This window comes from Pungitius pungitius, chromosome 3 (genome assembly GCF_949316345.1).
Source record: "Pungitius pungitius chromosome 3, fPunPun2.1, whole genome shotgun sequence".
NCBI classification, from domain to species: Eukaryota; Metazoa; Chordata; class Actinopteri; order Perciformes; family Gasterosteidae; genus Pungitius; species Pungitius pungitius.
Genome location: NC_084902.1, coordinates 4460876 through 4476301, shown reverse-complemented (window position 1 = coordinate 4476301; position 15426 = coordinate 4460876). Strand labels below are relative to the sequence as shown.

The 15426-nt window shown below is 46.1% G+C and overlaps 2 protein-coding genes across 5 annotated transcripts in view; one reads left to right on the top strand and one right to left on the bottom strand.

Moving 5' to 3' along the window:
• Positions 1–3057, top strand: part of dscamb (Down syndrome cell adhesion molecule b) — an 88491-nt gene extending 85434 nt beyond the window's left edge. For all 4 annotated transcript variants that reach the window (XM_062561097.1, XM_062561098.1, XM_062561096.1 and 1 more), the window contains exon 33: positions 1695–3057. In XM_062561097.1, the coding sequence (XP_062417081.1) occupies positions 1695–2203 (509 nt within the window). In that variant the 3' untranslated portion in view covers positions 2204–3057. The remainder of the gene's footprint in view (positions 1–1694) is intronic.
• Positions 3058–10506: 7449 nt separating this feature from the next.
• pcp4b (Purkinje cell protein 4b) overlaps positions 10507–15426 on the bottom strand; it is a 30975-nt gene continuing 26055 nt past the window's right edge. The window contains exon 3 of the mRNA XM_037472034.2: positions 10507–10683. Coding sequence (XP_037327931.1) covers positions 10553–10683 — 131 coding nt within the window. The 3' untranslated portion in view covers positions 10507–10552. The remainder of the gene's footprint in view (positions 10684–15426) is intronic.

The window sequence follows — 15426 nt, the reverse complement described above, 5'->3', positions numbered from 1 at the left end:
TCTTCTTCTTCTCGTGGCGGGCGCGTAGGAGTGCGGCTGCGTGTACGCCGCCAAACAAGACAGAGGAGCGGGTCGGAGAATATTAAAACGTCACTTGTCACAGCGGTCCGGACTTGGATGAAGACGCATCGCGCACTTTCACAGATCAACGGCTCGGCGAGGAATGCTGTTTGGTTACACATACATTACACACACTGTCCCATTACTGTACAATCTGCAATTTACTGGCTGAGGAATCTGCAATGAGCTCCCACAGCAACACTTAAATCTATATTTAATTCAATTAACACTCCCAGCCATTCATCACCTTCGCTGGCACTAATTGAGGTTTTAATACGAAAGAAATACATTATTCATTCTCCCCATGAACCCCAGAAAGCCGTTCTCCAAGGTCACACGTCGGCGGGGACCCGGAGACGGGCCTCGCCCGTCGTGCACGGCAGTAGCGCTGAGTCGGCGGCGTGGCCGTGCATGCGGTATATATATATATGCATGTGCACGTGTGACCAATGTGAAAGACGCATGTGAAGATGAACGTTTCCAGCCGCCAGGAGACAACGCGGCAACCCGACACCCTTTTGTTGGGCTCTAATTTGTTCCGTTAAATATGTAATCCAATCAGGGAAAGGGACACGGCAGCACGCAGCGTGAACTCACTGAGCCGGATTTCCAATGCCTCCTCCTTTCTTTTTTCTGGCTCTTATCTAACGCTTCAGACAGCATTTTTGTTTTTGGGGTGTGAAATCTGACCCGGTTTCTCTCGCTACGAGCGCTGACAAGCTGCTTCGTCTGTCCTACGACGCAACTGAACTTGCAGCAGAAGGTTTTTTGATACGACCATGAATGTATAAATTATATGTAGACACAGTCAGCTTGTTCAAGGTAAGAAGAAATAACTTCATCATCGCATCGTCCCTGACAACGACAGCAGAGATAATATTGTAATTTTCAGCTTCCTTTAACATTGTGCTCTGCACATATCTCCTGCAACTATTAAACCCAATAGATTCACAGTTGGTTAAACATTGGTATTACATTAAAATAATGTTAATGTCAATCATAAGGACCCGAGGGGGGCGAATGCAACAGTGTGGATGTGAGTTAAATATGGATTCACACTACACGCTGTACACGCTGTACACACTACACTGCACGCACTACACACTGTGCACTGTACACAATGTACACATTTATTCTGCAATTTGATTATCTAATAGATCAAATCTGCACTAAGGAATATTTGATGTATTCTCAAAAATTGATCAAGTGGCTTCCCGTACATTTTACATTTGTTGCTTGTATTGACGAAAACGGATAATTGTCATCTAAATCTGCAGTTCAGTCGTCCGGACACTTTGGTCTCATTGTTTGGTGTTTGGTGCTTTGGTGTAATCTTACACACTTAATGATTAGCTGCTGAGCCCGGAGGTGTATTTAGTTGTTAAAGACGCTGAGATTTCCCTCAGGTGCCGGTGGAGACGAAAACACAGAGCTAAAAGGATTCATTGTTTCACTTTGGGAACATAAACCCAATCACAGCCAATCATCCTAAGCCAATAAGGTGACATCATCGTTGCTCCCAAGTGGCCAAAGAAGTCTCTCAATGCTGTCGTTACGTATTTCCATTACCTGCCTGGAGACCAAGTGTAATGGACCTGAGCCTTCACTGTCACCCCTTTGTCTCCTTGTCCCAGGAGGAGAGCTGGTCCACTTGCCGCCTTACCTACGCATGGACTTCCTGTTGAATCGCGGCGTGCCACTGGCGGCCCGAGGCGGAGGGGTCAGCAGCAGCAGCAGCAGTGGAGGAGGAGGAGGAGGAGGAGGAGGTGCAGGTGGAGCTGGTGCTACGGGGGAGACAAGAGGAGTGGGTGGAGGAGGAGGAGCCATGGGCCAGACCTGCCTGGAGCCCCAGAGGAGCCGTACACTGAAGAGGCCCCCCCCCATGGAGCCCACCCCCATGGAAGTGCCGTCACCCAGGGAGGTGCAGCAGTGGCAGCCGGGGACTGCCTCCACCCTCCCCCACAGGGATGCCCGGGAGAGGGGGGAGGCCCGGGGGGAGGTCCGGGCAGAGGCCCCCTCCTCGGGAGACCTCGCTCAAGCACAGGCTGCCAAGCTCAGCACCTCCCAGGAGTCCCTGCTGGACTCCAGAGGACACCTGAAACAAAGCAACAACCCCTATGCCAAGTCTTACACTCTGGTATAACCCCGGGACACCCACCGGACCGGAGGGAGGACAAGAGACAGGAGACAGGAGACGGGAGACAGGAGACAGGACGGACGGTTTACCACAACAGAAATTGTTGTACATAGAGACGTTGGCGACATGCGTCTGAAGTGGATGCTTTTCTTTTCTTCCTTTCCTCTCTCGCTCTTCTGTTGTTTTCACTCTTCTCATTCTGTCAAACCTTCGCTCCTCTTCTGAAGAACTTTCTCTCACAGCTTTTATTTTCTACTTGAGTATTCTTTTATTCTAAAGTGAAAACATATGGGGATTGCCAAAATGATGTATTTAAAATTTGAGAAAGAGAAAAAAAATACTATTGAATTTATATTAAGGACAATTATAGTCATTATTATTATTACTATTATTATTATATAAAAACAGAAATATCTAAAAAAAATAAAACTTAAAAAAAACAAGAAGGGAAAGGGAGGAGGAGGAGGAGGAGGAGGAGGAGGAGGAGGAGGAGGAGGAGGAGGAGGAGGAGGAGGACTGCCGGAGAACGTTGCTTTCTTAATTTATTTTATTTCATTGTTGCAGTGTGATGAAATCTGTGATTGGGTAACCGAGGGAGTTTTTAGCACCACGAGGAGCCGATGGAGGAGAAGAGGAGCGACCGCCAATGCTGACCAACCGTAATGTTTTTCAACCTTTCTGACGACTGCATGGCGACTGATCAAATGACAATTAATAGGAATGGCTGGATATCCCAAAAAAAAAGAGAATTTTTGTCACACTATGAAATTATACAATGTGAATATATATAAAGAGATCACTTTTATTTGTGGATATTATGGGGGAAATTATTTGGTTAATAAAGTCCTTAGTCATGTTTGCACACATCTGGCTCTGATTCATGTCGGTCCTTCTACCCACCCCCCCTCTCCCCTCCCCCAATAACCTCATTCACAGAACAGTACAGTAGTGACCATCCCATAATACAGGACCCACAACTAACTGTCCAATTTGTTTCTAGGAATCTGCCAGGTGTTTGGTATCAAATTGACTTGGTGAAGTGCCACAAAAACATAAATCAGTTGTTTCTTAGTGTTTTTAATGAGGCCTTTAAACTGGGCGAGAAATGTCTCTTCCTTGTTAAACTTGAGCTTATCGCAAGAAAAAAAAAAACACAGAAAAGCCTGAACATATAAAAACATTTCTTTGTGTTGCAGAATACATCTTTTTTATTTATTTTATTTAATCCCATTGCGTTAATAATGTCATGATCCCTCAGATTCTTGTCATCACTTCTACTGATTCATTTTGATTCATTTCATTTGTTTCTACAGAAATAAGCTTTATTTTTGTTAAACCCACTCAGTTTCTCCCTCTTTTTCTCTCTTTCTGTTTCACCAAAACATGATTTTTGTAGCTGCGTGTTTCCGTTTGTGTGTTCACACATGGCAGCTAGTAGCCTCTCAGACATCATAGTCAAACCGCTTAATGCCATGCATTTCAAACCTGAGATTCTACACCTAAACAAAGTCATTGATTCAGCATCACAAGGGTCACACCTCCGTGTTACTCGTGACGTTAATAGATGACAAATTACTTAACACAATATGCAGTTAAATTGGCGATGTCATCATCTTGTAGTCACAGTTTCTCTGCCTCTTTTGAGTCGTACTATAAACTTACAATACATATCCCCGTATTCATTTAGTTTGGAACATCGTTAGACCATTTGTAACAATAGTTGTCATCGATAAAATCAGACTTTGCGGTTTTATTTGATTTATTTCGGTGTCAAGTGACCGAGCTGCACCAGGTTCTTTCATGCACAAATGCACCGCAGCAAAGGGAGGGTTTTGGGAGGAGGTTAATTGTCCGTCCAAACACCAGCAGGACGCACAAAGAGGTCGGTGTTGGCGCAGCCATCAACAGATGGCGCTGTGCAGTCACTAAATTGAGTCCGTTTGGAGCGAGCCGTAGGACTTTGAGCGATGGAAGAAGACGATTCGGCAGCAAAACTATTTGCATCGACCCGGAGAGAGACGTCAAGGGGCCACCCGGCGGTCTGCTCCTGGGCGTCGGCCATTTTGCAGGAACACGCCACCCCTGAACGCGCTGAATTATTCATGTGCCCGCTCTGACAGGGGAACCTGTATCAGGTTTACTGTCACACTGATCCCGCAGGGCAGAACACCACGTGTGTGCACATAAATATGCAAACAGATACCAAAGCACGACAGCAATCTTTTGGGAAATCAACGCCCACCGCCGTAGAAAATGAAACACAGTATTTGTCTTTTTCTAAATGTTTGTGTTGGGGCGAGGTAAAAAAAAAAGAAAAATGTTGCCGTACGACAAAAGACATCTGCTGCATGTTTGAACGGGAGCCCGCTGATTGCACAAAGGATAAAATCATACGTCGTTATAAACGATGCAAAGAAAATGGTCTCAGAGAGAGAAAATGTGAGCGAATTACAACGATTGCACTTTCTTTTTATACATCCGTGCATTCCCCTCACTGGTGTGAGGAAGTGTAATGAAGATGGATCACTGCACAGTGAGAAGACTTTGTGACTGTGTAGTCGCCCTCATACGTTAGCGTGTGACTGGCCTCCCGGCTGCAGGCTATTAGCAGACCTCCCGCCCGTGGCGCTCGGCAGCCACACACAAATGGAAATAGCAGTTTTTTCAAATCAAATAAGGTGGTGGAATTGTGGAGTTAGAGTCGGCCTCTAACTCAAGGGCCCCATCGCCGACGGCGACCATCGTACACTCAAAATGAGAAGGGATTTTAAGGTGGATGTCCTGCCGCTAATGATAAGCCTTTATATAAGTTAATATCATTTGGCATTGCAAAGTATTAAGTCGGTTTGGTGTGGATTTGAAGAAGAAGCGTTTATCCTCTTCTGTCACGGCCACGGTGGTCGATACGTGAAGACGTCACGGCAGGTTCTTCTGGGTCCGGACATTTGTTAAACTGCCTTCATGGCGTTTGTCGAAGTCTGGCTTCATGAATAACTTCTTTCTTTCTGTGAGTTAATCAAAGTAGCGATGACCAATGCTCATGATATGGAAGCTATTTATTTAATATTCAAGGCCAATCCTTGCTATAAACAAGAATATGTTCTCTAACTTGTTGAATTACGATCCACAACTTTGACTTTTCACGTATTCTAAACATTTAAACTAATTACTTCTCGGTACCTATTTAACCTTTCATCCAATATCTGACTAACCACTTCTCCCTTTTATTTTTCATTTTGCCCAACATCTTTAATTATTACACACTCTCTATTGTAGAATCCGCTTCAGGCTGTGCAGTCGGAAACAGACCCTTTTAATACAAGAACACATTTTAAAAACCAAATGGTAATTTTCATCTTTCAAATGAGGTCCCGGCGACGCTGTCAGGAACCCTGTCGGGGGGGGGGGGGGGGCCCTGCCCTGGGAGCCGGGTTCTTCAGCCCGAGGGAACTCGACCGGCGTCCTGCTAACCGCGATTCCTAATGAGCGGCCCGAAGGGTCGTCAAGAGACACGTTGGGTAGTTCAGAGACTCTCCTTCTCCACCCCGCCTTGACCTCCAGGTCCTCTCCTCGGTCTTGGATCGCTCTGTTGATCCTCCTTCCCCCGTCTGTCCTTGTCCTCGGTGAAGGACTTGAGGAGCTCACGTGGTTTCTAACGGGAAACTTGTTTCCCATGCGGTTCTGGTTTTTGTCCCCAGCAGGGAGCACGCATCCTGTCCCCATGGAGGAAGGTGGTGGATTTATTGCTGATGCACAGCCTTCAGTGCTCGCCATTTAATTGCGGTTGCAGAACATTCGTTTAAAATTGATGGTCAGAGAAACAAAATCATTAACAAGGACAGCTTACGCCTGGTGGGATGCATTCATCGCTGTTGTTATAAAGCTCCCCCCCCCCCCCCCCCCCCCCCCGATGTCAGGTGAGATGAGTCGACCCGCCTTTCAGCTCCCTGCGTTGGTTTGTTGTAGAAAGATAAAACATCTGCAGACAATCACGGAAAGTAAACCACAAGATACGTGCTCATTTGTTGGGTGATTAAAAATGGGCATATTAATCAGCGCCAAAGGGTTTTTACACATCACTTGATTACCGTAATATTGATTTAGTTCATCCTAGCGTTCTCTAATCACACTGCACAAGTAATTAAATCGAATCGAACCTAAGTAACTTTTTGTTATTAAAACAAAAAGAGGCCCAAACGCCGCGAGCCGCTTTAAGCATTATTGTTTGGATCATTCTAGCGTAGATGTCCTTCTTAATGTAGTCACTCGGGTTTATGACCTTCTCTGTCATCACCACGCCGAACTGTGCTACCTCATTTGAGATGAGGCCACCCCCCCCCCCCCCCATATAACAATATGGTAAGACTTACGACTAATGTGAGCCACAGCCATGGAAGCCAAGTCTTCTGCACGTTGCATTTTTGATGTTTTTTTATACTTTGTGTGTTTCCCATGGCTCACTGCGCTCTGATGGTAGCACGGATGCTCTCTGCTCTCAATAGAGCAACTCCAGCTCACTTACAACAGCGATGTTAAAAAGATAATTAGAAGACGCTGGCTTTATGCTCCGCCAACTTTGTGAATAAACATATTTTCACATGAATAATTTCATACCTTTTTTTCTCTTTTTCTCTTAAGTTGAACTGAAAGCAAAGACACAACATGGATTAGCTGTTGGATTAGCTGACTGCGTGTAGGGATCTATTTCTGGGGCAAAACTTGCAGGGTTTAAGACTGTTTTAAAGATGTTACAGCAGACAGAGGAGAGAAGAACGGCACCAAGATGCGAATCGCGTGAAAACTTGGATACTCGGATACAAATGTGAAGTTCTGATCGGCCTCTGGAGTGACTGCAGCCTTTTTGCTTGAAATGAGGTTTCGATTAAATCCATCGACACTTCATTTCCTGCAACTTTACTGCACGAGATGCAACGCTTTCCGCAAAGAAATCCAAACCGTGCAGAGAGGAGCGATTGAGTGGCTGCAGGCGCCGATCCACTCAAATAGTTTTTGAAAGCATTTGCACTTTTTTGTGCACGAAGAAGTCTTCAGTCTTTTGTCTGATTCCCCTCATTTGTAGGCTGTTATTTTTGACAGGGAAATCTCTCAGATGGTGCTTGCAGGCAAACACTGATGAGATCAACTTCCCGTTGCTGTTGGTGTGACAGGCCACTGACGGCTAAATGTGAATTTAATGAATCCGACCTGGCAGAATCATCCGTCTCGCCGTCTGCGGGGACCACCGGGTTTACAGCGTAAACAAACAAAGTAACCCACGGAGATGGAAGGTTTCAGCATAGTAGTTCATTATCATCAAGGAAATATGTTCAAGCGCATGTCGCGTGAACCAATCATGAAAACGTCATGAAAAAGAGGGGGGGGGGGGGGGGGGGGGGGAAGATTTCCACTCTGTGGAATTGATTTCTGCACAATGCAGTAATTTTATCTTTGTCGTGCACAAGGACAATTTCCAGGGACCAGACATGGACTCTGCCCTCACGTTGAATGTTGCTCACCACCAGAACATTTATTCCACTTTCCTGCAGAAATTATCATCTTCTACGGAGCGGAGCAGATGGCGCGCAGTGCGTTTCACAATCTCCATCGTGATCCAGTTCCGGTGCATTTATCAACATATCATTATCCCTAAAAGGGTTCCTTTCCGTCCCCAAGCGGTTCTGCGGTGAGTGAGTCTCGTCCTGTTGTGTCCAAAGCAGACGATGAAGTGCGTCAGTTGACTCCAGGCGAGGTCGCCTTGCAGGTGCACCCCGGGGACCCCGCCAGCACCCAGAGGTGACGGCCCGGAGTTCATGTCGACCCCAAAATACACTTCTCCACATCAGAGGAGGGGGCGGCTTTGATCTAAAAAAGATCAGAAGAAAATCTCCATATTTAAATATTGTTATCTAAACTCTATCAGCACGCGCTCACAAACACAAGGAGGAGAGGAGCAGAAGCTCGGGGAGACGCTCTCTGTGGGCCTCTGGCAGGATCCTTTTTTTAGGATTCCTCCGGGTGGAAAACAAAACAAACAAGCAATATTTCCCTCAGACCATGACCTTCACTGGAGATAAAAAGGTCACAGTGCTGTCTCTTTTTCGGAAGGGATTGCAGGAATATTGTTACAGCAAGATGAGTTGTGTGGACAGGCTGTATAGAAACCACTGGAAACCATCTGGCTGTGGATATCAAGGAAACTTGTCACGGCGGTTTAATCCTCCACAGCTGATCTGCTGTGAGGGTCCATTCCCCGAGGTGCAAAGGCATCACTGACCTCGATTTTAAGGCAGTTCAGTAACGTTGCCTTGTGCACCGAAAACTAGGGCAACTTTTCTTAACCTTTGACAGTTTAAATTCTCATCTAGTCAGCAGCAATCCACATGAGTATCTTGTATAGGAACTATACTAATGTACTAATCTTGGATTCGATTATTGCTCTGTAAGGCTGTAATGGTTACCGTATTTATATCTTAGACAGTGTTACCATGCCAACATCTGTTTTTAAGTAGCACATACATGTAAAGCTAGTAGGCTTGCAGGTATTTAATCATGTAAACGATTAACCAACCAGTACTGGACAAATGGAAGGGTTGTCCAATCACAGCTCAGTCGCTGGAACAAGGCACCACAGGACTGTCAATCTTTTGTTTCTCCATGTGTGAAAGAACTGGAACTGGGTCTCCAGTAAGGGTGGTACTCACTAAATGGGAACCTTAAATATTGGTAAACAAGTCCCTGGTTGAAGGATGTCTTCTGAGTTTGGGAAGATCCCTTTGCGGGAGCTTTCATCGACCTCAGCCATTGTCATTTCGGCTCATCGTTGTGATTCATTAAAATGTCTGTGAAATATCAGGATGACGTTGATGAGTTTGGACCTGCTGCAGTGGAGGAAACGTCAGTGGATCACCTGTCCAAACAGTCTCACATTCCCACGATGATCAGCACAAAATGTGCCATCCATAGTTATTGAGACATTTTAAATTTATTCCATGAACTCTATTCTTCTACATGGTTGATAAAATATGAATCAATATCTCTTGGGAAACCAGAAAGTGATGCCTCCAATGCGACATGCGACGTACGCCGTGCCGTGCTGCTCACTTCACTGCACCTCCAGGCCTGAAGCCTTCTCATTTTAACGAGGGAGGCCACACAATGTGCCGGAGCAGCATGCCGCGTGATGGTGGAAGCTGGTCTGCCGCTCTGTGATAAACTCTGAAGGGAGTCGGGCTTCTTCCTGACAGCTGCCTCAGAGCGAAACAATCATGGCCGTCCAGTTAATTACAGAGAGCAGAAGGGAAGCGAAATGAATGAAATGCTAATGCTCCCTCAATTATTCGGTGGTTATTTTTCAACCCGTCTCCCATCAAAAATGAAATGTGAGCCTGTAATCCTCAGCTATATACGTGGAGTATTTCTGCAGGTGTTGTGGGAATCAGTCCACACGGAGAAGGTCACCAAGCCGAGGAGGGAATAGACTCGGCCCAGCTCATTCTGACGAGGATGCTATTCATAGTCTGTCATCAAAAGTCCCGCGGCTACTGGGAGCACGTCAATGCAATACACCAGTACACCAGTACACCAGTACACCGGAGCAGCGGCTTCAACCTTTTATTTATTATCCAAATAACTATTTCTTTTTGAATGGATGCTCATTTTAAATTCATTTAACCCCCATGTGAGAACCGCCGCGGGGGCCACGTAGCTCGAGGTGTTCTTGAATTCACAAAGAATACAAAGAGTTCAAGACATATTTTTTTTTATTTATTCAATGTACATTGATACACACTTTGATAGTACCATGCGGGTAAGAAAAAAACGCCTCAGGGTGAAATATTTTGCTCCGAATAGAAAGCTGTGGGCCAGGTTCCCTAAAAGCTAGCATTAGCGCCATCGCTACGCGCGTCTTTTTTGGGGAACGTCGTCCTGAGGCTTTCGGTCAGAGGTTTCAAGTGTAACTATTGAGGCTGGGATGAGTACAAAAACATATTCTAACACAAACACCAGCTAGACTTCATGATGAATGACAGAAAGCACGTTTTCTCTCTAACTGTTTGTTACTCATTTATTGATACAGCAGTCAAGTCATAAATTATAGTAATTATAATAATAGGGTAATGAAAATTCACAGACGTGTTATATGATAAACAGGCTGTTGCATTCTCCCCCCCCCCCCCCACCCTCCCATCCCCTCCCCGACCCCGTCACGACCCCCCTGGAGTCCCAACAGGTATGAATTTGTTTACATGCAAATGTCACACTGTGGTCACTGCGCCGCCTCGTCCACCCTTAACCCCCCCCCCCCCCTCCCCACTCCCCCAACGGACACACAGTGGCAGGGCGCCGTGGCGCTCACTAGGACTTCTCAACGCGCTTCTTCTTCTGGAACTTCCTGAACTGGGACTGGATGGCGACAGCCGCCTTCTCGGTCTCCGGGTTCTCCATGTCGATGTCAAAGTCCTCCGGGACGTCCGTCTTGGACGCGTCTGAAAAGGACGACAAAACGGTGTCACTCATTGAAAAGTGCCCGTGGTCATGTACCACCCCCCCCCCCCCTCTCCCCTCCTCCCCTCTTCCCCTCCCTCGACAAGCATCGTCCAATCACAGCACAGCAATCCAGATATTGAATGTTCTCTGGATGGACACTAAATAGTCGATGCAGTCTATGTTTAGTGTGTTTGTGCTCTACAAACACTGCTGGCAGCCGGTTGGAAATTAGACGCCGATGTTTACGTCCCAAATCCTAAATACAAGAATATTATAATATATATTATAATACTATTATGTAAGAAATATTGAGGTTTAAAACATTTTCTCACTCTCATCACTAAGAAAACGAATGAAAACCGCCTTTTGACATTAATACTTTTCCCAATAAACCAGCGCTCATAACCCCCCCCCCCCTCCTCCCTCCCCCTTATTCCACTAGAGGAGAAGACAGAGTCCCCATGACAGCAGTTGTCTCCGTGGTTGAAGGCCTGAGCATGATTTGATCTCCGGTTCTTTATTCCTCCCCAACACCGACCAAGAAGACACAACTTTAATCCCGGGGAAAACAACAAAAAAACAAAAAAAGGGTTTTAATCTTCTGGTCAATAAAGTAGTTGGACAGAGCCCCATCAGGTCTGCTCACGGCGAGGTGGTCTTTTCAAAGGAAATGTAGCTTTAATCTCTCTTCCCGGACACTCTGAGATCACGTTACGTCACTTGAGCAAATAGCAATCAGCCGCAGTCTTCATGGTATCCATCTTTTGCTGCTAAAAGGAACGACGGAGCTGAAGGTCATCCAAAGGTCACAACATCATTTACGGATGACGTCAGACATTCAAAACAAGAAGAAAGCTAATCACCATTTTTAACCTTTTCATCTAAACTAATTGTGTCTCTACGCAGCGAAGCTACTTATTGTCTGTGCCTTGCACCCCCCCCCCCCCCCCTCCCTCCACCCCCCCTCCTCCCGGAAAGGATTGACCTGCTTGAGTCTGATCAGCAGAGCCATCTGCAGATAAACACACATGAGAGAGGAGAACCAGCGGCAGAGCGGAGGGGCCACTGTGCAGCTAATCCTCGGGTTCCCTCGGGGCCGAGCTGCCGCGCTTCCCCCGCCCCCCCCCCGCCCCCCCCGCTGCCAGAGGAGGAAGCACTAACTGCTGCACCCCCCCCCCCCCCCCCGTTAATTGATATTGAGTTTCCCGCGGGCAGCGTTCGCTATCGAGCTGCACTGTCCGCCGTAATCTGTGCAATGCAAGCTACATTTAAAAAGAAGGAGGAAGAGGAGGAAGAAGAAGAAGAAGAAGAAGACGAACACAGCCGGTGGAGCTGGAAGGTGAATTAGAAGATGTTGGCCTCGGCGTATCAGTGCTAATGAGAAGTGTTGCTTTGGGGCTGGAGGCAAAACACATAAAGGAACTGTTGTTTTTCAACAGTCATTTGGATAACTTTTGAGGGGGGGGGGGGGGGATTCCTTTAATTACTGATGGCTTTCCTTCACTGATCAAGTCCAGTTTAACAGTTCAGCTCAGAGGATCACGACAATAAAAGGCTCCGAGCCCTGAGGGAAGATATTCATCAAATCCAAGACAAGAGGCAGTGGCCGAATGTGACAATGACGGATCACCCTCCTCGGTTTGAGGATTCATCTCCTCACACACACACACACACACAAACACACACACACACACAACGGATTACAAACCTATTACCTCTGGCAGCACTCTGTGCGTCCCTGTCCTCACCTAATGGCAGTGTCATATCTGCTGTCAGGGTGCCAGTCTGCATCGTCTTCAGGAGGAGGAGGAGGAGGAGGAGGAGGAGGAGGAGGAGGAGGAGGAGGAGGAGGAGGAGAACGCGTGTATTCATGTGTGCGGCGACTGCTGGGATAGAAGCCTACAAGCTTTCCAGGTTTGAGGCTCAATGGATTTCCTTTCTCCAGACGTGACTTTCCTGCACCGTCGACCCACTTCATCTGTGGTTCAGGAGTGACGTGATGAGACCATCCCTGGTCGGCTGTCTCTCAAAACGTCTTTAAACAGCTGCTGTGAAGCCCAGTTATCGATTTCACAGAGGGATTAAAGGAGGACTTTCAGACCTTGAGACAAAGACGGATTCTCTTTTTTTTTACAGATTCCGTATTGAAGGTTTTTACATGCTGGGACATCTTTTAGGGCTTGAAAGACTGCAGAGATGAAGGCATTTGACACTCAGAACTTGCCTCGCTGAGGGGCAGCATTTACATCAGCGCCGTATTTAGCTCCATTAAAACAAGTTTGAGTCATTCTTACTCCCATAAAAATCTAATCAAGCTAATGGTTTGTATCCTGGGCTCCGGCTCTTTTTTTCAAGAAAGCAATTATATCAAGAAAGTCATTAATGAATTTGTTGTGTAACCACCTTGGTTATTTAAGTTCAACATTTGTTGGTTACAGCTGCTCAAAGGTAATTAAATAACTGATTTATTTATTCTATTTCTAAAACCTTGATTTGTTTTCCGTAGATGAGAATTTGTCCTTTTTGACATTTAATTTACTGAGCAATTAACAATTAATCTTCAGTTTTTTAATTTATTCACACATTACTTTTATGCTACACGTGATGCCACTCCAACACGTCACGATTAAGACTCGCAAGGTTTGAATACAGAGACGTCAGGAAAAAAAGAGCATCGGGGTTGTGTGTCTGTGTGCTGTAGGAGTGTGTATGTGTGTGTGTGTGTGTGTGTGACTGTATCTGTACCTGCCAGCAGTGTGTGAAAATAAAAGGAAAACACGAGCGGCCCCTCAGGCCCTGAAACACCTGCGGGGCGGCGAAGCGAGAGAGACACACACACACACACACACACACCAAGGGCCGCTTGTGTATTGATTGGTGCCGTGAGCCCTGTTTTTTTTTTTGTCCACTTTTATTTATTTTATTTCGACTGCTGGTCGCACAATGAAAGAAAAAAGGAAGCCACGTGGGATGTTCAAAGACCTGCAGAGGGAATGCGTTCAGCTCTTTTCCAGCATAATAAGACAAACTCCACGCGGCTTTGATTGAATACAGTGAAGCTAATTAAAAGGTGCGTCGGAACGGGGTCACCTTCACATTTGAGAGCTCGTTGCAAGCTAATTATAAAAGGATGACTTTGATCTCTAAGTTGAGCCCATTCGAAATCACTCGCGTGGCGTTCTGAAACAAGGGGGGGGGGGGGGGGGGGACAATTCCCCTGGACTGTCTGTGTGTGGTGCTTGGTGTCAAAGGTCAGCGGGCCATTCGGAGCGCAACACATGGTCCAACAGGGTCGGACCGATGTCACGGAGGAGCGTTTTAGTCGCTGAAGAGGTTTGAATCAAAGTACAGTTGGGTTATGTGCAATTTATTTTATTTTCCTTTTGTTCTCAAATAACTAATAAATAAATAATGCCACTTCCCTTTCCCCCGTCTTGAAGTTGATGTTTGTTTGTTTTTTAATTGGATTTTGTTTGGATACCTGAAACGAGGTATGTGGTTAAAACTCATTTTCTGTAAAACACTTGAGTAAACTTTGTGACTTTTGTAGCTTTCCCCAATGAGACGAGGCTTCGTGGTGTTTACTCCTGCTGATTGGATTTACGCTTCCGAAATCATCAAAAACAATAAAGTATCATGACGGTTTGATAAGCCTGCTGCCGCTTCCTTTCCTATCTTTACGCGTACAGACTTCCAGCTTCCCTCTGAGCGCCGTTATCTGCACGCTGTAGTTCACCACGTGCTCCAGTGGGAACGAACACATCTCTGTGCGTCTGTCCTCGAGCCGGAGAGAGGTGGGCGAGAGTCAATGGACCACTGCAAGATCCCCCCCCCCCCCCCCCCCCTGCCCCCCCTCCCCTCCCTCCCCAGACTCTCTCCACATCGAGAGGCACACTTCAGACGCGCTGGGAAAGCAGTTTTTCCAGGCATCAAATTAATTGTCAAGGTCAAACAACGAAAGAAAGCTTTGTGTGTCTGTGTGTGTGTGTGTGTGTGTGCACCTCCCACTCGTTTTATTAAGTGAATAGAAAAAGGTGGACCTGAATCCTAAAGGAAAGGAAGAATTATCATCCGCAGCTCGACTCTTTTTGATCTGTCCAGGCAGCTTTCTGTGTGTTACAGACACACATCTCAGTTTCACTGCATATACTAAGAATGTTTGTCTTACTATTACAGATGCACAATGAGGTTAGACATTATTCTATGTTACGTATATATTCTTGAGGGGCCTGTTTAGGCCACTTGTAACGTCTACTTGACTGTTGTGATGTTTGCATCGTTGACTCCACAACGGGCAGAATTTAAAAAGTACCGAGTTGACCTTCAAGTCAATAAAATAATGATTACAAAACATCTTTTTTTATGTTAGATTAGATTTCTGGTCTTTAGACAAACTGAAATACACCAGTAGCCATTTATTTTCCATAAACACATTATTTATTCATTTGCTGAATAAATCACACAGCACACTGTCTTATCAGATCCAAATGGCTCATCCTCAAACTGAAGTGGCGCTGAGTCAGCAAATCACGGGCGTGATTTAGTGGAGGTGAAAGCAGGGGGACGCATCCGTTTCTCACGCTGAAGCCTTTATTTGCTTCGCCGTGACGCTTTAATGACAGAATGCTCCACAATAAACATGATTTGTGAGGCAGGCGGCGCACGAGGCGGATCTTTATTTCCCCAGCGGACGGAACCGGGCTTTTGTCTGAATTATTTAACCCCCGCTGAGTCGGTCGGAT